The 21908-nt window shown below is 54.3% G+C and overlaps 1 protein-coding gene across 1 annotated transcript; it reads left to right on the forward strand.

Moving 5' to 3' along the window:
* The first annotated feature begins 1965 nt into the window (after positions 1-1965).
* On the forward strand, positions 1966-6141 carry KLHDC7A (kelch domain containing 7A). Its single transcript, XM_063417531.1, has one exon. It carries the CDS (start codon positions 2264-2266, stop codon positions 4877-4879), a length of 2616 nt encoding a protein of 871 aa, XP_063273601.1. The 5' UTR covers positions 1966-2263; the 3' UTR covers positions 4880-6141.
* Positions 6142-21908: the final 15767 nt, after the last annotated feature.

A 21908-nucleotide genomic window follows, 5' to 3' on the forward strand; every position in this document is an offset into this window, starting at 1 on the left:
GGTTTTAGCAGATTTGGGAGAGGTAATTACGCTCAATTAGAGTCACAAGCGCCCAAACGTCAGCGCTGCCTCTCCCGCTCCCCTCGCACCGCGGGCGGGGATAAATGGGGATTTATTCAGCGGAATCCATGGATTCTTTGGGATGGCAGCAGCCAGGGGTGCTCCGGCCCCGCAGGAAACTCAGCGGGAGCTTCGCTCGGTGCCCCCCGCGCCTCCCCCACGCTCATCCCCGGGTGGGTCCATGAATAATTCATCCCGCTCCTTCCCGGCTCCCAGCGCCGGGATCTCTGTAGATCCAGAGGCGGGATGAAAGCCCCGGCAGGGAGCGGTGGAGGGCGAGGAGGTCGCGGCTGCCAGACCCGTTCCCAATTAGCCGAGCCCTGGAACGCGTGCCCAGACTGCACACGCGGCCCTGCTCGCTCCGCTCCGGCACCGCCCGGCTGGCCAGGCAGGAGGAATTCCCCTCTTCCCGAGGCTTTGGCCAGACCGAGCCACCCCCGGGATGGATTTGGGGGCTCTGTCCCCGACAGGAGGGAGGAGAGAGGCCGGGTGGGCTGGGCTGGCGCTGGTTTGGATGCACGACACCGCCCGTGCTCCAAACCCAGATTTTAATGGAAATATCTTCGTTCCCCCAAGCTCTTCCGTGCTGCATTTCCCCACTGGAGGGGATGAAATCCCAAATATTCCCCTACAGCCATTGGTGGATCCGTGCTCCCAGCGGGGGTGAGCACAGGGGTGGATCCCTGAGTGCCGGACCAGCCCGGGGGGTCATTCCTGCGCTCCCTTTCCAGCCTCTCCAGGAATACAGGAACATTTTCGGTGTTTGGGACGGGATCCTCCGGCTGAGAGCAGCCCGGGAGGGTCTCGGCACCCAGCCCCATCCCTTCCACCACGGGAATTTCAGGCGTCCCGGGAATTTCGGGGTCCCAGCCCGGGCAGGGGGACACCCCAACCCTCAGGGGTGCCAGGGGTGGGGGAGAACCTGCCCCGAGGGCTTTCAGAGGCTCCTCCCCATCCCAAAATCTCGGGAAGGGGCTGACTGGGAGGAGGTTTGGGAGGTTGAGGGCACCGGGAATGAGTTCCTGAGCTCCCACCTCCCACTGGAGACCCCTGGCCAGGCCCCCTCCCACCGCGGCCACCCACGGGCTGGGACCCCCACACCCCCCGGGGCTCATCCCTGAGGAAAATCCCACCGGATCGGGACGGAGCCAGCGGGGAGCACGGCCCTGAGGGAGAACGGGAGCTCCCACCCACCCCCACCCGAGTTTGGCTCTCTTCCCTCGGTTTTTCCGCCTCTCTCGGGTGTTGCCCTGGGGAGAAGGAGCGGGATCGGATCCCTTTGAATTCTGCTCCCCTGGCAGCGGTGGGAGGCGACGCCATTCCCCAGGCTCCCGCCTCTCCCCCCTCCAACCGTGGCCCGAGTTTTGTTGTGTTAGGGACAAGAATTCCCTGAAATCTTTGGAATTCAGGCCAGGAGCAGATCCACCACCAGCACCTTTCCAGGGGAGAACGCAGCCCCGCCGTGCCTCAGTTTCCCCCACGATGACTCCGATCCCCGGCGACATCCCTCAGGAATGCCAAACTCCCATCTCTTCCCATCCCGAGTTGTTATTCCTTCCTCCACCCCTCTCCTCTCCTGAACTCCAGCCTCGATTTCCCCTCGGTGCCAGGATTTTCCCGACCCCTCGGCTCCTTTCCCACCAGCTCCTCGCTCCCCGCCGCCTCCACCGCGGCCTCCGAGGGACCCCGCAGGCTCCGGGGCCCTTCCCCGTCAGCCCGGGTTAGGCGGCAAGCGAGGGCCACTGAATTAATTAATCACTGCATTAATTAATCGCTGGATCAGCCGCTGAATTCGTCACCAGAGCAGCTGCTCGGCACCAGCCCAAGGGCTCGCGGCTGCTGCTCCCTCCCTTTTCCGGGAGCGCCGAGGGATTTTTTGGGCAAAACAACTTTCTTTTCCCCCACTTTCCATTGCGTGACCCTTTTTAGAGCACCGCGGAGGAGAAGCAGCTCCTGGGGATATTTTTCCTGCCTTTCTGCTCTTTCCTCTTGGCGCTCTTCTCCCTCCCTCCGTTTCCCAGGCCAACAGAGCCGGCCCCGGGCTGCACCTTTCCCTGGAGCCCAGCCCATCCCAAACACTCGCGGCTCCTCCGGAAGCCTCCTGCCAGCTCTGCCCGCTCAAAGTCACCTTGTCCCAGCCCGCCGCGCTCCGGCCTCTCCCGGCAAATCATTAATCGGCTCCTCGGCATTCCCGCATGGAAAAATGCCCCAGCGGGCGCCCCCGGCCTGGCACTCGGACATGCCGCTGCCCGGGAAGCTGCTGCTGTCGGCGGCCGCGCTGCTGCTCCTGTCCCTGGCCCTCAGGTTTTACAGGAACCGCTCCCCTCCCCCGGGAAAAATCCCGCCGGGAGAGCAGCGGGAAAACCGGGATGGGGATGGGGATGGGGATGGGGGTGCGAGGAGGAGGAGGAGGGATGCGGGGGACAAATCTGGGAATGGCCTCGGGATGCGGCACGCGGCTCTCCAGGGGGAGAGGAGTTTTCCAAGGAGTGAGGAGGAGGAAGGAGAGGAGGTGGATTCGGAGCTGGGGCTGATTCCCAGGAAAGCCCCGCTTGGTGAGGCCAGGACGGAGAGGGAGTTGGGAAGGAAACTGGGATGGAAGTTGGGAATTAAATCAGGAAATGAAGCAGGGGTTGAGCTGGGGAGGGATCCCGGGAGCAGGATGGGAAGGGAGCTGGGAAAAGAGCCGGGAAGAGAGCTGGGAAGCAGGCTGGGAATCAAGCTGGGAAATAATCCAGGAAGAAAGCCAGGAAGCAAAGTGGTAACGAAGCCAGGAAATGAGCAGGCAATCGAGCTGGGAAATAAATTGGGAATTAAATCAGGAATCGAGCTGGGAAGTGAGCAGGGAGGCAAACCGGGAAGCAAGCTGGGAAGCAAGGCAGGAATCAAGGTGGGAAGTGAACTGGGAACTGAGTCGGGAATTTTGCTGGGAAGTGATCTTGGAAGTAAGGCAGGAATCGAGGTGGGAAGTGAGGCAGAAATTCTGCTGGGAAGTGAGCTGGGAGGCAAGGCAGGAGCTGAGCTGGGAACTGGGCCAGGAATTCCACTGGGAAGCGAGCTGGGAATTCCGCTGGGAAGTGAGCTGGGCTCTCACGCTCCCGGGGCCGTGGCCGGAGCCCGGAGCAGCCCCGCGGAGAGGGACCCACCCTCCCCAAGCCCCGGGCGTTCCCCAGGCCATGCCCGCACAGAGGGGGATGGATGTGCCCAGAGCACGGAGCGGGATCCAGCTGGAGCCGGGAGGAGCCGGGAGGGCAGCACGGGGACAGTCCGGACCCTCAGCGTCACCTCCGGCCTGGGGCTGCTGCTGGCGGCGAGCGAGGCGGGCTCGGACACCTCCTACTGCTTCTCCTCGGTGGCCAAGATCCGGGTGGAGGAGAACCTCATCCCGGAGCGCCGGGACAGCGGCACGGACAGCCCGCCCGGGCCCGGCCTGCGGGGCAAAGTCTACGACTACTTCGTGCAGTCCAGCTCCGAGGCGGTGTCCAGGCGGGCGCCCCTGCCCTTCGTCCCTGCAGGGACGTCCCAGCGCCGCGGGGAGCGGGGCCAGGCAGGGCCGCACAGCTCCGGAACCCAGCGGGAGAACCCAGCTCGGGAAACTCCTGACCCCGACGCCTCCACAGCTCCACAGGAGGGCACGGAGAGCCCTCCCGAGCCACCTTCTCCCGGCTGGAAGGACAGCGCCCTCGGGATCGCCCCCCAGCCCCCGCACGGGGCTCCTGAGCCGTGCCAAGCGCCAGCGCCCGGCCAGGTGCACCTGGGGAACTGCAGCGAGGTTCTGAGCCAGGCCAAGGCGCGGCAGCTGCGGGCGCTGCAGGACGCCGCGCTGCAGGTGATGAGCCAGCACCTCCTGCAGGTGCTGCGCTCCCCGGACATCTACGGCCGCCTCAACGCCGGCGAGCGGGAGCTGCTCCCGGCACTCCGGAGCCGCGGGCGGCCGCGCCTGGTGGTGGCCGATGTCCCCCCGGCCGAGCCCGGCCACCGCCGCGGCCGCCTCTGCTACTACGACGAGGACGGGGACCGCTGGTGCCAGCTGTGCCAGCTGCCGGCTGAGGTGTCCGGGCGGGGCTGCGCCGTGTGCTCCATGTTCAATTACCTGTTCGTGGTGCCCGGCTGGGAGGGCGCGGGCCGGGAGCGGAGCCCCTCGCGCCGCGTGCTCTGCTACGACCCGCTGGGTGACAGCTGGTGCGACGTCTGTCCCCTGCGCCAGGCAAGGCCGCGCTGCCGGCTGGTGGCCCTGGACGGCCACCTCTACGCCATTGGGGGCGAGTGCTTGGCCACCGTGGAGCGCTACGACCCGCGGCGGGACCGCTGGGCCTTCGCCGCCGCCCTGCCCCGCGACACCTTCGCCGTGGCCCACGCGGCCGCCGCGTGCGGCGGGGACATCTTCGTCACCGGGGGCACCCTGCGCTCGCTGCTGCTGCGCTACGACGCCCGCGGGGACGCCTGGGCCGCCGGCCCGGCCGTGGGCGACAAGGACGGCACGGCCGAGCTGGTGGGCGCCCACGGGTTCCTGTACCGCTTCCAGGTGCGGCGCGGCGCCGGTGGCACCGAGGTGGCCGTGTCGCGGTGCAGCGCCAGCGCCGGGCTGTGGTACCGCTGCGCCGGCCGCCCCCTGCCCGAGCCGGCCGGGCTGCGCTGCGCCGCCCTGGGCGGCCTCGTCCACTGCCTGGGCCGCGGTTTCCACCTCCGCTTCCTGGCCGACCCCGTCGCGCCGCGCTTCGGGGCCAGGGAGCTGCGGCCCTTCCCCGCGCCCCACGGGAGCCTCCTGCCCGCCGTGCTGGTGCTGCCCGAGGGGGGCGCGGAGCCGCCGCGGCTCTGAGGGGAACCCAGGGAGAGGCGGCAGCCGCAGGAGGAGCCCCCAGCCCGAGCTGTGCAGCCCAAGCCTTCCATGGACCTGGGCTGGAGAAAGGCATCAAACCCTTGGATTTGGCTTCTTCCCACTCCTCAGGCTGGAGAAAGGGCTCAAACCCTTGGATTTGGCTTCTTCCCACTCCTCAGGCTGTAGGAAAGGATTAAACCCTTGGATTTGACCTCTTCCCACTGCTTGGGCTGGAGGAAGGGCTCAAACCCTCGGATCCAGCCTCTTTCCACTCCTCAGGATGGAGGAAGGGTTCAAACCCTTGGATTTGGGTTCTTCCCACTCCTCAGGCTGGAGAAAGGGCTCAGACCCTTGGATTTGGCCTCCTCAGGCTGGAGGAAGGGCTCAGGCCCTTGGACACTGCCAGGAATGGCAGCCCGGAGGCTCCAGGAAGAGCCGGGAGGAGCCGGGCGGGCTCGTTTGCTCAGCGCAGATTAAACAGGGCCGTGTTTGTTTGGGTGACAGCAAATCCCGGATCTCAGCGGGCTCCAGCTGTCCGGGAGCCCTTCGGGACCTCATTCAGACCTGATTTAGGGCCTGATTTAGACCTGGCTTAGGCTCCAGGTGGTGAACGTTGACCCGGACATGGATGGGGTGGTTTAGGGTGGAGGTGCCACCATGGCTTGGACACCTCCGTGCCCCAGTTTAGGGGCAGGGTTCGGGGCTGGCCTCGTTATCTCTTATCTCTTATCTCGTTATCTCTCACCTCCTCCTCCTCGGAGCGAGCTCTCTGTATTTAATTTCCGTGTAAAGCGGCGCCGGGGGTTTAGGCACAGCTGGGCCTAAATTAAAGCGAACATTCGGTGAAATGATGCCCGCGCCTCTTTTAAGCCGAGCCTAATTGGAGGCGAGAGCGCGCTGCATGTTCGACATCGCTAATTAGGCACGGCCGGCAGCTCCGGGGAGACGAGCAGGGAACAGCTCTGCATCATTCCCTTCTCCCGGCTTTTCTGGGAACAGCGCTCCTTCATCCCCTTCTCCCAGTTTTTCTGGGAGCGAACAGTCTCCCCTTTCCCCAGATTTTCTGAGAACAGCACTCTCTCATCCCCTTTTCCCAGCTTTTCCCGGCTCAGACATTCCCTCACTTCCTTTTCCCAGCTTTTCCAGGAACAGTGTTCCATCTTTCCCTTTTCCCAGGTTTTCCAGGAGCAGATGCTCCATCATCCCCTTTTCCCAGGTTTTCCCAGCTGAGACATTCCCTCATCCCGCTTTCCCAGGTTTTCTGGGAACGAACACTCCCTCATTCCCTTTTTCCCAGCTTTTCCAGGAACAGCGCTCTCTCATCCCCCTTTCCCAGCTTTTCCCGACTCAGACATTCCCTCACTCCCTTTTCCCAGCTTTTCCCAGTGCAGATGCTCCCTCATCCCCCTTTCACAGCTTTTCCCAGCTCAGACGTTCCCTCATCCCCTTTTCCCAGGTTTTCTGGGAGTGAACACTCTCCCCTTTTCCCAGATTTTCCTGGAACAGCCCTCCATCATCCCCTTTTCCCAGCTTCTCCCAGCACAGATGCTCTGTCACACCCCTTTCCCAGGTTTTCTAGGAGCAGACACTCCCTCATCCCCTTTTCCCAGATTTTCTGAGAACAAACACTCCCTCATCCCCTTTTTCCCAGCTTTTTCAGGAACAGTGCTCCATCACCCCTTTTCTCAGGTTTTCCCAGTGCAGATGCTCTGTTATCCCCTTTCCCCTGCTTTTCCTGGAACAGCACTCCCTCATCCCCTTTTCCCAGATTTTCTGGGAACAATGCTCCATCATCCCATTTTCCCAGCTTTTCCGGGAGTGAACACTCTCCCCTTTTCCCAGATTTTCTGGGAACGAACACTCCCTCATCCCCTTTTCCCAGCTTTTCCAGGAACAGCGCTCTCTCATCCCCTTTTCCCAGCTGTTCCAGGAAGTCGCTGGTTATCCCTCAGTTCCAGAGGGGCTGTGGGAAAGGAGCTGAAATCCCCCCCAGTTCCACCCCCCGCTCTCCCAGGCTGCTCCAGCCTGGCCCTGGACACTTCCAGGGATGGGCAATCCAGGGTTTTTTGGGAATTTCGCTACTGCTCGGGGCGGTTTGGAGAGCCTGGGTTAACGTTCTCCCAGAGCGCTCCCGGAAGGATTCCTGGCACTGCCTGGAGCCTCCGGACGAAGGGCAGGGAACATTGGGAGGCTGCGTTAATTAATGAACCCCGGGCCGCGTTAGTTAATTAACCCGGGGCTGCGTTAATTAACAAACCCGCCCGGGCTCTCGGTGCCTCTGCTGGCGGGGGATGGGGGAGGGACCCCTTCCCGGTCACGGGAAAAGAAAGAATGTGTTGGAGGATTTTTTTGGGATTCACGGAATTTCCCAACTGAAACATCCCAAAGAAGAGACTCTGGGATGTGCCAGGCGGGAATTCCAGCCCGGCAGCAGCGGGATGATCCCTCTGGAATGGCCCCGGGGTGGGAATGACTGGGATGAGGGAGAGGGAAAATGAAGGGAAAAGGAGAAATCCAAACCCACACTCAGACCTGGAGGTTTTGCTCCCTACTCCCAAATCCCAAAGGTTTGGTCCCTTCCACATTCCCAAATCCCAAAGGTTTGCTTCATTCTCTCCCAAATCCCAAAGGTTTGGATCATTCTCCCCCAAATCCCAAAGGTTTTGTTTATTCCACTCTCCCCAATCCCGAAGTTTTGATTCCTTCCCTGTTCCCAAATCCCGAAGTTTGGTTGTTCCCAGCTCCCAAATCCCCAAGGTTTGATCCCGTCCAGCTCCAGCCTCTTTCTCCCACCCCGGGGCCGTTCCAGAGGGATCAGCTGGAATTCCCACCTCACCCAGGGTCTCTTTTTTTGGGATGTTTCAGCCGGGAAATTCCATGAATCCCGAAAACTCCTCCTTTTAGCCTGTCACTGTTTAACCCCTTGCTCCGAGGTCACCCCTCGCTCGCGCTCCCGCACATTTCTCTTTTCCCACGGCAAATCCCAGGTTGGATCATTCCAGCCCCTCGGGACGTGCACACCCCCCTTGTCCCCATCCCAATCCCAGATTTTCTCCCTTTCCCTGTGACCGCTGGAGAGGAGAATTCCCGGCTGGGTGGGAACGAGGCCCTGGAGCCCTTCCAGAGGACACTGGATTGTTTTCCATCCCAGGAAAGCTTTCCCAGATCCCGCCTTTCTCCGGGCGCCGTTTCATGTTTCACCTTCCCTTTAACCCCTTCCTGCCCGCCGATCCCGCCGATCCCGCGTTCCCGAGGGACGAGCTCCAAGGACGCGGCGCGGGCAGCGCTCCCTCCCCCGCCCCTGCACTCTCCAAGATTAATTTTGGGAAGCATTTGGGAGATTAAAAACGCCCGGGGACATCCCGGCCTTGTCCCGCCGGGAAGGACACGCAGGCCCGGGAATGACTTTGGGATGAGGGAAAGGGAAAATAAAGGGAAAAGGACAAATCCAAAGCCAGGCTCAGACACGGAGGTTTCATTCCCTGCTCCCAAATCCCAAAGGTTTGGTCCTTTCACCACCCCCAATTCCCGAAGGTTTAGATCGTTCTCACTTCCCAAATCCCAAAGGTTTGGATAATTCTCACTTCCCAAATCCCAAAGGTTTGGTTCATTTCCTTCTCCTAAATCCTGAAGGTTTGGGTTGTTCCCTGTTCCCAAATCCCAAAGGTTTCAATTGTTTTCTCTTCCTAAATCTTAAAGGTTTGGATCATTCTCTCTTCCCAAATCCCAAAGATTTGGTTCATTCTGTGCTCCTAAATCCCAAAGGTTTTGATCTTTCTCTCTTCCCAAGTCCCAAAGGTTTGGCTCATTCCATGCTCCCAAATCCAGAAGATTTGGTTCATTCACCGATCCCAAATCCCAAAAGTTTTGTTGGCTCCCTGCTCCCAAATCCCCAAGGTCTGGTCCTTTCCCTTCTCCCAAATCCTGATCGTTCCCCGATCCCACATCCCAAAGCTTTTGTTCATTCCCTGCTCCCCAACCCCAAAGTTTTGGTTCATTCCCTGCTCACAAATCCCAAAGGTTTGGATCGTTCCCCGATCCCAAATCTCGAAGGTTTTTTCCTTTCCTTTCATCGGGATGTCCTGGATTTTCATGGAAAGTTTGGAAAAGCTGCCACAATTTCCAGGGAAAAGGGTTGGGAATGACCTGGTGCATCCCAATAAACTCCACAATGGATCTTTCCAGGTGAATCCAAGGATAAACAACCAGAGGTCACCACGGATCCTGTGGGAGTGGGATTTTCCCTGGAATCCGTGGATCCACAGATGGGAACAGGGAGAGCTCTGGGATCCAACAGGGACAGCAGCTGGGACTCCTGAAAATCCAGGAATCCCTGGAATTGCTGGGGCTTTGTGGCTGAGACTCTGGAGATTCTGGGAATCCCTGGAATTCTGAGAATCCCTGGAATTCTGGGCTCTCTCCCTGTTCCCACCTCTGGATCCTGGGAGCAGGAGAAGTTCATTCCAGGACAATTTTTGCAGCTCCAGCAGAATTCCCGGTGCATCCCAGGCATCCGAGAGCCCCGGAGCCGCCTCAGCATTCCCGTCATTTCTGCTTCCCGGCTTTTTCCCAATCCTGCCTCCTCAGCTCCTTCCCTTCCGCTCTGTTTTCCCTGGATTTGCTCCCGGGAAGCGTCAGCAAAGCCGGGCCTGGGGAGCGGAAGAAAAGCTGAGCTGGCTCCGGGAGCTCTGCGGGAATTCCGGGGGGAGCTGGGGCTCTGGAAAAGGGCTGGGAAAGGGCTGGGAAAGGGCTGGAAAAGCTTTGGGAAAGGGCTGGGAAAGGGCTGGGAAAGGGCTGGGAAATGTCTGGAAAAGGGATGGGAAAGGGCTGGGAAAAGGCTGGGAAAGGTCAGGGATTCCCAGGCATTCCCGCTGGATCCCCCTGATCCCGTTCCTGGAGTTCCACCCCAATGCTGGAGCAGGAGCCATCCCTGGGATTGTTACCCCAGATCCCAAATCCCTCTGGAATGGGACCGGAATGGGATGAGGTGTTCCCAAAGGATCACGGAATATTCTGGAGGGGACCCCCAGGGATCAAACCCAACTCCAGGCCCTGCTCAGACATCCCAAAATTCCACTTTTCCAAGTGCTCCTGGAGCAGCCTCAGGAATGTTCCCGTTCCATGGGGATCCAGATCAATCCTGAACACTCTGGAAGAAGAAACTTCCCCAAATCCAACCTGAATCCCCAGGTCACACCAGAATCCAGGGAATGTGGGAATTTCCATCTCCGTCCTCCAGGAATTCTGCTGGAATTCCCCACACAGGGATGAGGAATGGCCCAATCCAAGAGAAATTCCCACATTTCCTGCACTGGGATTTGACTTCCAGAGGCCCTGGAAATCCCAGTCCTGGAGAAATTCCATAAAAATCCACCAAGGTTGAAGTATTTAAACTGAATTCCAGGGTTTTTTGCACTCTGGGATTTTGGAGCTGGAGAATGAGGATGGAATTCTGGGTTTCTCCTTTCCTGGGAGATCCAGGTTTTCCAAACCGGCTGGAGAAGGGGATAAAGAATCCCAGGAATTTCCCGAAGATCATTGGGACCCTAGAACAGAATTTGGGATTGTCTCGATCCCGATTTTTGGGGATTTCAGTGGAGGATTTTCCCTAAAACGGGAAAAATCCTGGAATGAGAAGAGGGGGAAGGGCTCAGGAGCGCAAGAATCCGCAGGAATTTTAAAATTCAGGAATTTTCAATGGAAGCTGAGCCCAACGGAGCCTCCAAATCCTCAAAATTCCCTTTTTTCCCGGGGCGTTGCTACCATCTAGCGGCTCCCGGTTGAAAACATGGAAAACCGGGATTTATTCCCGATTTTCCAGGATCATTCCCAGCTTTCAACATCGTGATTTCTTTGGCTTTCCCGGTGTTTTTTTCTGGCTTCATTTGCAGCTTGGATCTTCCCGGAATTTTTATTTACTCTGATTACATCCAGAGTTTTTCCAAAATTTTTCATCCCGGTAAAGATCAAGATTTATCCCCAGAAAAATCCCGGCAGAGGCTTGGATGCATCCCAGGAAAAAACCTGGAATGCACAAAACATCTTTGGGGCTCAGCCGAGATGTAAAATCCCCCAAAATCTCAGGAATTTGGGAATTCCCAGCTCCTCATCCCAGCAAATCCCTCATTCCCACATGGACACAGAGCAGGATCCTCATTCCTCCCTTTTCCCGCCCCATTTCCATTGGAAAAGGCTGAAAATTCCATAATTTTGGAGGTTTTCCCCAATTTCTGCTCTGTCTCCCAAAGCTGCCCAAAAGCGCTTTGGGAATGGCGGAACATCCAGGGAAAAGCAGGAATTTTCCTCCCCCTCTTCTCTGAGATCCACCCTGATGCTGTTTTGCCAAAATATTTTCCTTCCCAGGCATCCTGGGTTCCTTTAATTCCTTTAATTCCTTTAATTCCCAGTTTCTCATCCAAAGGGGGAAAATCAGGTACAGAAAAAATTCCATGGTTTTTAAACCAAGTAGAAACCGAGGAATGGGAACTCTCCAGGAAAAGGGAGCTCAGGGAATCAGAGGATCAGCCAAAGAAATGGGAATTCCAGAAATTTTTAAGGAAAAATGGGATTTATTCCTGATTTTCCTGGATTTTCCTGGAAGTTTTCCATTGATCTTCCCCTGGATCCGTCCCAGTTCATCCCGAGGGCTCCGAGCACAAGGATCCTGCTCGGATCCCGGTGCAGGGAATGCCAAAGGCCCAGGGGGAGGGAAAAGCTGGAATTCCAGCGGCCTTTGGAAAAATCACCTCGGAAAGAAGAAAACTGGGATTTCCGAATTTCCCTGTGGCCGCATTTGGAGGCAATGGGAATTTTCGGCATTTCTCCTGGCTGTGCCGGGTTTTCCTCCAAGGGAATGGCACGTGCGAGGCTTCATCCCCAATTCCCGCAGGGAATTGAGGAAAGCAAGAGGGAAAAGTGGGAATTCCAGCGGCCTTTGGAAAAATCCAAGGGAAATCTGGGACTGAGGCAGTTTTTACACCTGGAGCAATCAGAGGAATCTTTTCCCATGGGATCATTTCCCCCACTTCTCCTCATCCCATGGGCTTCGTATCCAGCTCTGACCGTCTGGAAAACTCCGGGGCACGAGGGATTCCCAAATTCCCACCCCCCTGCAGGCATTCCCTGGGATTCCAGGGGGAGGACAATCCCTAAAAAACCCGGAAACATCTGTCCCCAAGCCCATCCCACCTCTCAATTCCAATGGAACCATCCCAATTCCAATGGAATGATCCAAATTTATCTCAGATTACAAATATTCCCAGCCCTGAACTTCCCAGCTCCTGGCCCAGATCCTCATCCAGGATATTCTTCATAATAATCCCAGAATTATTTGGGCTGGAAGGGCTTCAAATCCCAGCCCATTCCTCCTCTTTCCATGAGGGAATTCCAGGAAAGGATGATGCCTATAAATCCCAGGAACATCCATTCCCTGCCCTTCCCACACCTCAGTTCCAATGAAATGATCCCAATTCCAGTGGAAAATATCCCGATTCCAATGGAATGATCCCAGTTTAGATCAGATTCCAAATTTTCCCAGCCCTGAACTTCCCAGGTCCTGGCCTGGATGCTCATCTGGGATATTCCTTATCACAATTCTGGAATTATTTGCTCTGGAAGGGCTTCAAATCCCAGCCCATTCCCCCTCCCTCAATTCCAGTGAAATGATCCTATTTCCAATTAAATTATTCCAATTCCAATGAAAAAGGTCCCAATCTCAATGGAAATGATCCCAATCCAAATGGAAATTATCCGAATTCCAATGGAAATGGCCCAAATTCTGACAAAATGTTCCAATTCCAATGAAATTATCCCAATTTAGATCAGATTCCTGATTTTCAGCTCCTGGCCTGGATGCTTATCCAGGATATTCCTTAGCACAATCTTGGAATTATTTGGGCTGGAATGGCTTTAAATCCCACCCCATTCCCTCCCCCATCAATTCCAATGACATGATCCTGATTCCAGTGGATTTATCCCAGTTTAGATCAGATTCCAAATTTTCCCAGCTCCAGGCCCAGATCCTCATCCAGGATATTCCTCAGAACAATCTGGAATTATTTGCTCTGGAGGGCTTCAAATCCCATCCCATTCCCCCTCCCTCAATTCCACTGGAAATTATCCAAATTCCAATGGAAATGATCCCAATTCCAGTGGAAATTATCCCAATTTAGATCTGACTCCAAATTTTCCCAGCCCCAAACTTCCCAGCTTCTGGCCCAGATCCTAATCCAGGATATTTCTCAACACAATCCTGGAATTATTTGGGCTGGGAGGGCTTCAAATCCCAACTCATTCCCCTTCCCTCAATTCCAATGGAAATAATCCCAGTCCCAATGAAAATGATCCCAATTCCAGTGGAAATTATCCCAATTTAGCTCAGATTCCCAATTTTCCTCATCTGGGATATTCCTTAGAACAATCCTGGAATTATCAGGGCTGGAAGGGCTTCAAATCCCAGCCCATTCCCTCTCTTTCCATGAGGGAATTCCAGGAAAGGATGAACCCTATAAATCCCAGGAACATCCATTCTCCGCCCTTCCCACACCTCAGTTCAATGGAAATTATTCCAATTCCAATGGAAGTGATCCAAATTCCTGTGAAATTATCCCGATTCCAGTGGAAATGATCCTGATTTAGATCAGATTCCCAATTTTCCCAGCCCTGAACTTCCCAGCTCCTGGCCCTGATGCTCATTCAGGATATTCCTCAGAACAATCCTGGAATTATTTGGGCTGCAAGGGCTTCAAATCCCATCCTGTTCCCACTCTGTCCATGGGGTCATTCCAGAAAAGGACATTCTCCATAAATCCCAGGAACATCCATCCCCTGCCCTTCCCACCCTTCAACTCCGATGACATTATCTAAATTCCAGCGGAAATGATCCCAATCCCAATGAAATTATCCCTGTTTCAGCAGAGATGACCCCAATTCCAGCAGAAGTTATCCTAATTCCAGTGGAAATGAACCCAATTCCAATAGAATGATCCCAATTTAGATCAGATTCCCAATTTTCCCAGCCCTGAACCTCCCAGCTCCTGGCCTGGATATCCACTTGGATATTCCTTTGAAATTATTTGGGCTATAAGAGCTTCAAATCCCATCCCATTCCCCCTCTTTCCATGGGGGAATTTCAGGAAAGGATGCTCCTTATAAATCTGAAGAACATCTACCCCTAACCCTTACCACTCCTCAGTTCCAATGGAAATTATTCCAATTCCAGTGAAATGATCCCAATTGCAATGAAATGATCCCGATTCCAGTGGAAATTATTCAAATTTAGATCTGATTCCAAATTTTTCCAGCCCTGAACTTCCCAGCTCCTGGTCCAGATCCTTATCTGGGATATTCCTCAACAAAATCCTGGAATTATTTGCTCTGGAAGGGTTTTAAATCCCAGCCCATTCCCCCTCCCTCAATTCCAATGAAATGATCCCTGTTCCAATGGAAATTGTCCCAACTGCAATGGAAATTATCCCAATTCCAGTCAAAACTATCTCGATTTAATTCAGATTCCCAATTTTATCCATCTGGGATATTCCTCACCACAATCCCAGAATTATTAGAGCTGGAAGGGCTTCAAATCCCATCCCATTCCTCCTCCCTCAATTCCAATGAAATGATCCCAGTTCCAATGAAATTATTCCAATTCCAATGGAAAAGGTGCCAATCCCAATGGAAATTATTCAAATTCCAATGGAAATGGCCCCAGTTCCAACAAAAAGTTCCACTTCAAATGAAATTATCCTGATTCAGCGGAAATTATCCCACTTCCAATGGAAATTATCCCAGTTTAGATCAGATTCCTGATTTTCCCAGCCCTGAACTTCCCAGCTCCTGGCCTGGATGTTCATCCAGGATATTCCTCAGCATAATCCCAGAATTATTTGCTCTGGAATGGCTTCAAATCCCAGCCCATTCCCCCTCCCTCCATTCCAATGGAAATGATCCCAATTCCAATGGAAATAATCCCAATTTAACTCAGATTCCCGATTTTCCCAGCCCCGAACTTCCCAGCTCCTGGCCTGGAATCTCATCCGGGATATTCCTTAGTAGAATCCTGGAATTATTGGGTTTGAAGGCCTTCAACCCCCAGCCCATTCCCTGTTTTTCCATGCCAAGCAGGGATCAGGATGGAGCTGGGATCCGCCTGGAATGGGATTTCCCTTCTCCTTTCCCCTCCTCTTCTCCGGCTCCCGCCCCCTCCTGAGGCTCCCGGGCAGGGCTGGGAATTCCGGGATAAATCCTTCCCACCATTCCCGTGTCCCTGAGCATCCCGGGGAGCTCCAGGGATTTCTGACAGCAAGGGATGAACAAAATTCCCCAAATCCATCCCAATCCCAGGCCCAGCTCCTCTGGGAATGGCACAATTCCCTTTCCTTTCCTCCCCCTCCCTTCCCCCTCCAGGGTTTTTAAAATCTTTTAAAAATTTCCTTTTCATTTCCTTTTTTATTTCCATTCTATTTTTATTCCCCTTAATTTCCTTTTATTTCCCTTTTTTCCTTTTAATTCCTTTTTATTTCCTTCTAAATTTATTTTTCTTTTCCCTTTAAATTTCTTTTTTATTTCCCTTTCATTTCCCTTTTAATTTCATTTTAATTTCATTTTTATTCCCTTTTAATTTCTTTTAATTGCCTTTAAAATCCTTTTTTATTTCTTTTAGTTTGCTTTAAAATTTCCTTTGTAATTTCCTTTTTATTTCCCTTTTCATTCCCTCTTTATTTCCTTTTCTTTTCATTTTCTTTTCCTTTTCTTTCCATTTTCCTTTTCTTTTCCTTTTTTATTCCCTTTATTTCCTTTTTCTTCCCTTTAAATTCCCTTTTCATTTTCTTTATTTAATTATTTTTATTTTCATTTCCTTTTCATTTCCTTTTCATTTCCTTTTCATTTCCTTTTCATTTCCCTTTTTATTTCCCTTTTATTTTCCCTCTTTATTTCCCTTTTTAGACCCCCAGCTCTCCCAGAAATTCTCATCCAGAGGTTTTTTCCCTGGTTTAACCCCTCCCATCCCAGCCTGGTGCCGAACCCCGCTCATCCTGCCAAAAATTCCAACATCCCCTGGTTTAATTAAAGCTTTTGTGCATTTCGTTAACAAGCCCGGCTCTGAATGAACTCCCGGATTTCCAGGGGGACACGGAGCCTTTCCCGGCTTTCCGGGGGATCGGAGCTCGGGGTGGGAACTCTCCACCATTCCCGGATTCCCATCCCGAGGACGCTCCGAGCAGGAGCTCTGGCAGCTCCCGGCTGGGCTGAGAAATTCCCTGGAAATGTTTTTCCAGCTGGGAGCAGCTCCCAAATGCAGCTCCAGAGGGGTCCAGACCCCAGAACCTTCCGGGGCTTGGATGATTCCAGAGCTTTGTGCGAGGCGGAGCTTTGGGAACACCTGGAATGAAGGGATGGGATGGTCCCGGTGGTCTCCAAAGATGGATCCAGCACCAGATCCTGGTTCAGGCAGGGGTTTGGGAACACCTGGAATGAAGGGATGGGATGGTCCCGGTGTCCTCCAGTGATGGATCCAGCCCCACATCCTGGTTCAGGAAGGGATTTGGGATCACCTGGAGTGAAAGGATGGGATGGTCCCAGTGTCCTGCAAAGATCCAGCCTCACATCCCAGGCCAAGCAGAGATTTGGGATCACCTGGAATGAACACATGGGACTGTCCAGGATGAAGGCATGGGATTGTCCTGGTGTCCTCCAGAGATGGATCCAGCCTCAGATCCCGGTTCAGGCAGGGATTTGGGATCACCTGGAATGAAGGGATGGGATGGTCCCAGTGTCCTCCAAAGATGGATCCAGCCCCACATCCCTGTGCAGGCGGAGATTTGGGATCACCTGGAATGAAGGCCTGGGATTGTCCAGGATGAAGGTGTGGGATTATCCTGGTGTCCCTCAAAGCCAGATCTAGTCCCACATCCTGGTGCAAGTGGAGCTTTGGGATCACCTGGAATGAAGGCATGGTTCTGGTGTCCTCCAAAGATGGATCCAGCCTCAGATCCCGGTTCAGGCAGGGATTTGGGATCACCTGGAATGAAGGGATGGGATGGTCCCAGTGTCCTGCAAAGATCCAGCCCCACATCCCCGTGCAGGCTGAGATTTGGGATCACCATGGAATGAGGGCCCGGGATAGTCCAGGATGAAGGCACGGGGTTGTCCTGGTGTTCTTAGAAGATGGATCCAGCCCCACATCCTGGTTCAGGCAGGGATTTGGGATCACCTGGAATGAAGGGATGGGATGGTCCTGGTGTCTTCCAAAGATGGATCCAGCCCCACATCCTGGTGCAGGCGAAGATTTGGGATCACCTGGAAAGAAGGGATTGTCCTCGTGTCCCTCAAAGATGGATCCAGCCCCAGATCCTGGTTCAGGCAGGGATTTGGGATCACCTGGAATGAGGGGATTGTCCTGGTGTTCTCAAAAGATGGATCCAGACCCATATTCTGGTGCAGGCAGAGTTTTGGGATCACCTGGGATGAAGGCCCAGAACAGTCCAGGATGAAGGTGTGGGATTATCCTGGTGTCCTTCAAAGCCAGATCCAGTCCCAGATCCCGGTGTAGGTGGAGTTTTGGGATCACCTGGAATGAAGGGATTGTCCTGGTGTCCTCCACAGCCAGATCCAGCCCCACATCCCTGGGCAGATTCCCATGGATTCCTGGATCTCCGACATTTTCCCCAAGGCCTCTCCGTGGCTCTTTGGTGGGAATTGGGGATAAAACACTGGGAAGGCCAAGGGAGCTCATCCTGCAATTCCTCCCATCCCGGCCCTGTGGATGGTGGGTCCTTCCCAGTCCCAGGACAATTCCTCCAGCAGCTCCTTCCTAATCCCCGCTCCCCCGGCTCCAGGTTCCTTGGACCCTGCTGGAATCTCATGTCCTGCTTGGAATTCCCCTTCCTTGACATCCAGGTTTTTATTCCCACCAGGGGCTGGGAGGAGCTGGGGTCTCATCCAGGTCTCCAAAGGAGGACTTGGAAGGGCTCAGGATTCCAGGGAATTCTGCCCGTCTGATCCAGGGTTCCCAGAAGGAGGATCCGAGGTTCCAGTTCAGATCATTCCCTCTGGCCCAGCATTCCCAGGTCTCCAGGGCCACCAGAACCTCCCCAGAGGAGATTTGGAGGTGTCAACTTAGAAGAAGATATCAGTTTATAGAAAACATGATTTATAGAGAAAAAAAAATTCTAGAGAAAATATAATTTTATAAAAAATCATCCATCCCTCCATCCATGCATCCTCCATCAGTTATCCTCGAGAGGGATGCATGAATGGATGGATGGAGGGAGGAATCACGGGGAAAAGCAGGGAATCTTTTCCCGAACCTTCCCGGCCGAATCCACACGGTGGCAGCAGGGATCTGCCGATGGAGCTGCGGTTCTGCTTATCCCAAAAAACCAGGGATGAGGGACGGAAGAACCGTTCCCGAGAAGGGGTTCAGAGATCCCCGGAGAGATCCCAAGGGAATTCGGGAGATCTCAAGGGAATTCGAGAAATCCCAAGGGAATTTTCCGCTCATAGGGAAGGAGGGAAACGTTCCTGTCCGAGTTGTCCCCGAGCTGTGTCCAGGCTGTGTCCAGGCTGTGTCCGGGCAGTGTCCGAGCTGTGTCCGAGCTGTGTCCAGGCTGTGTCCGGGCTGTGTCCGAGCTGTGTCCGAGCCGTGTCCGAGCTGTGTCCGAGCTGTGTCCGAGCTGTGTCCGAGCTGTGTCCGAGCCGTGTCCGAGCTGTGTCCGAGGTGTGTCCGGGCTGTGTCCGAGCTGTGTCCGAGCTGTGTCCGGGCTGTGTCCGAGCTGTGTCCGAGCTGTGTCCGAGCCGTGTCCAGGCTGTGTCCGAGCTGTGTCCGGGCTGTGTCCGAGCCGTGTCCGAGCTGTGTCCGAGCTGTGTCCGGGCTGTGTCCGAGCTGTGTCCGAGCTGTGTCCGGGCTGTGTCCGAGGTGTGTCCGGGCTGTGTCCGGGCTGTGTCCGAGCTGTGTCCGGGCTGTGTCCGAGCCGTGTCCAGGCTGTGTCCGGGCTGTGTCCGAGTTGTCCCCGAGCTGTCCCCGAGCTGTGTCCAGGCTGTGTCCGAGCTGTGTCCGAGCTGTGTCCGGGCTGTGTCTGGGCTGTGTCCGAGCTGTGTCCGAGCTGTGTCCGGGCTGTGTCCGGGCTGTGTCCGAGCTGTGTCCAGGCTGTGTCCGAGCTGTGTCCGAGCTGTGTCCGAGCTGTGTCCGGGCTGTGTCCAGGCTGTGTCCGGGCAGTGTCCGAGCTGTGTCCAGGCTGTGTCCGAGCTGTGTCCGAGCTGTGTCCGAGCTGTGTCCGAGCTGTGTCCGGGCTGTGTCCAGGCTGTGTCCGGGCTGTGTCCGGGCTGTGTCCGAGCTGTGTCCGAGCTGTGTCCGAGCTGTGTCCGGGCTGTGTCCAGGCTGTGTCCGAGCTGTGTCCAAGCTGTGTCCAGGCTGTGTCCGAGCTGTGTCCGAGCTGTGTCCGAGCTGTGTCCGAGCTGTGTCCGGGCTGTGTCCGGGCTGTGTCCAGGCTGTGTCCGGGCTGTGTCCGGGCTGTGTCCGGGCTGTGTCCGAGCCGTGTCCAGGCTGTGTCCGAGCTGTGTCCAGGCTGTGTCCGAGCTGTGTCCGGGCTGTGTCCGGGCCGTGTCCGAGCACATAGTTCCAGGACACACTGACCCCTCCGGAGCTGGGCGTTCCTGCAGGAATTCCCCCCTCCGGTGGCACCGTGGGGCAGGGAACGGGATCCCGGAATCCTGGAATGGCTCTGGTTGGGTTGGAGGCTCCTTCAAGCCCATCCCATTCCGTGTCTGGACACCTTCCCTGATCCCGGGTGCCTCCAGCCCTGTCCAGCCCGGTCTGGGGCATTCCAGGGGCTTTCCTGGGAAGCTGTGCCAGGGCCTCGCCTCCTTCCCAGGGAAGAATATTTTCCCAAATTCCACCCAAATTCCCCTCTTACACTCCTACCCAATTCTGCTCATCCTGGGTCTCCACTTCCTGTGGAATATTCCCTCTCCAGCTTCCCTGGAGCCCCTTCAGACACTGGCAGTTGTTCCAAGGTCTCCACATCCCTCCCAACTTCCATCCATCCCTCCATCCATGGATCCATGGATCCCTCCATCCATCCATCCATCCATCCATCCATCCCTCCATCCATCCCTCCATCCATCCATCATCCATCCATCCATCCCTCCATCCATCCATCCATCCATCCATCCATCCATCCATCCATGGATCCCTCCATCCATCCATCCCTCCATCCATCCATCCATCCATCCATCCATCCATCCATCCATCCATCCATCCATCCCTCCATCCATCCATCCATCCCTCCATCCATCCAGCCATCCATCCATCCAGCCATCCCTTTCCTGCTGCCCAATTCCTTAGGATGCAGCCCTGGAGGTGGGATGGGATTTTGGGCTGGAATTTCAGGAATGAGGATGGTGGGAGAGGGGATGGAATCCATAAAATCCCACAGTTCCCTGAACCCCTTAAATTCCCATTCCTTGTCTACAAGCTTGGAATGGGCTTTTTTTTATCCATGGAAAGTCTCCATATTTTCCTATTTATTTCTGTATCACCCAAAGGTTTGGGGGCTTTATTCAAATATTAATAAAATATTAACAAATACCTAATTGTGAATGTAAAATAAATATGATTAATGTAGATTAATAATAATTAATATAAATAAATAATACTAATTAAGTGTAAACATTAAAATAATTCGTGTTGAAGTCTCAACTCTGCAATTTAAGGAGTTCCAAATTATTTTATTTTTCCTTTTTAAAATTGTTTTATCAATTTATTTGTGCGAGTTAGAGTTGAATTATTATTATTATTATTATTATTATTATTATTATTATTATTATTATTATTATTATTATTATTATGTTTGGATGGGTTTATTATTGACAATCCCTGATTTTTACCAATATTTGGGATTACTGAGTTGTTCCTGCTGGGTTTTTTATCCTTTGTGCTGTTCCTGCTGGAATTCCCGCGCTTTCTCACTTTTCCAACTGGGTTTGTTCCCAGATCTGCCTCACCTGGTGCAATAATTATCTATAATTATCAATAGTTATCAATATTTATCAATAATTATCATAGTTATCAATATTTATCAATAATTATCAGTAATTATTCTCATTAATCCCAGCGAGGGAGGAATATCCTACCCGGGAATGCTTCTCCCGCTTCCCATCCTGTTCCCTGGGCCATTCCAGGCTTTTCCAGCCACAGGTGAGCCGGGAATTCCGAGGGAGAAGGGGAAGGAAGCTCTGGAATTCCCTTTTTTTCTGCTCGAAGTGGAGAACGGAATGAGGGAATCGATGGGAACGCCGAACTCCGGTGGGAGAAACCAGAATCCAAAGGAGGGAATGAATTCCCTTGAAATTCAAATGGGGAAAAAATGACTCGGGAAGCACAAAGGGAGAAATTTTCCACCTGGGAGACGGGGACGGATAAATTGGGAGTGGGGAATTGTGCAGCAAATTCACCCCAACAAATGGAGAAACGGGGATCCCGCGATCCCGGGAAAAGCCAGACCCGGGGAGACGCTCACCAAAGAGCAGGAGAGACCCCAGACTCGTGGAAATGCTTCCCAAAAATCCATGGAGATGCCCCCAAAAATCAGGACAGGCCCCAACCCCATGGATATCCTCCCCAAAAATCCATGGAGATGCTCCCAAAAATCAGGACAGGCCTCGATCCCATGGATATCCTCCCCAAAATCAGGACAAGCCCCAGTCCCATGGAGATGTTCCCCAAAAAGCAGGACAGACCCCAAATTCATGGAAATGCTCCTCCCAAAAAGCAGGAACAACCCCAATCCCATGGAAATGCTTCTCCAAAATCCCATGGGGATGGTCCCAAAAATCAGGACAGGCCCCGATCCCATGGAGATGGTTGGGATGGGAATTCCACCTGGAAGCAGCTGGAATGGATTGGGAATGGGGACAGGGATTAGGGTGGGAATCTCACCTGGAAACAGCTGGGATGGTTTGGGAAGGGTTTGGGAATGATGTGGGAACTGGGATTGGGATGGGAATCTTGAATGGAAACAGCTGGAATAGT

Source organism: Prinia subflava, chromosome 21 (assembly GCF_021018805.1).
Source record: "Prinia subflava isolate CZ2003 ecotype Zambia chromosome 21, Cam_Psub_1.2, whole genome shotgun sequence".
Taxonomy (NCBI): Eukaryota; Metazoa; Chordata; class Aves; order Passeriformes; family Cisticolidae; genus Prinia; species Prinia subflava.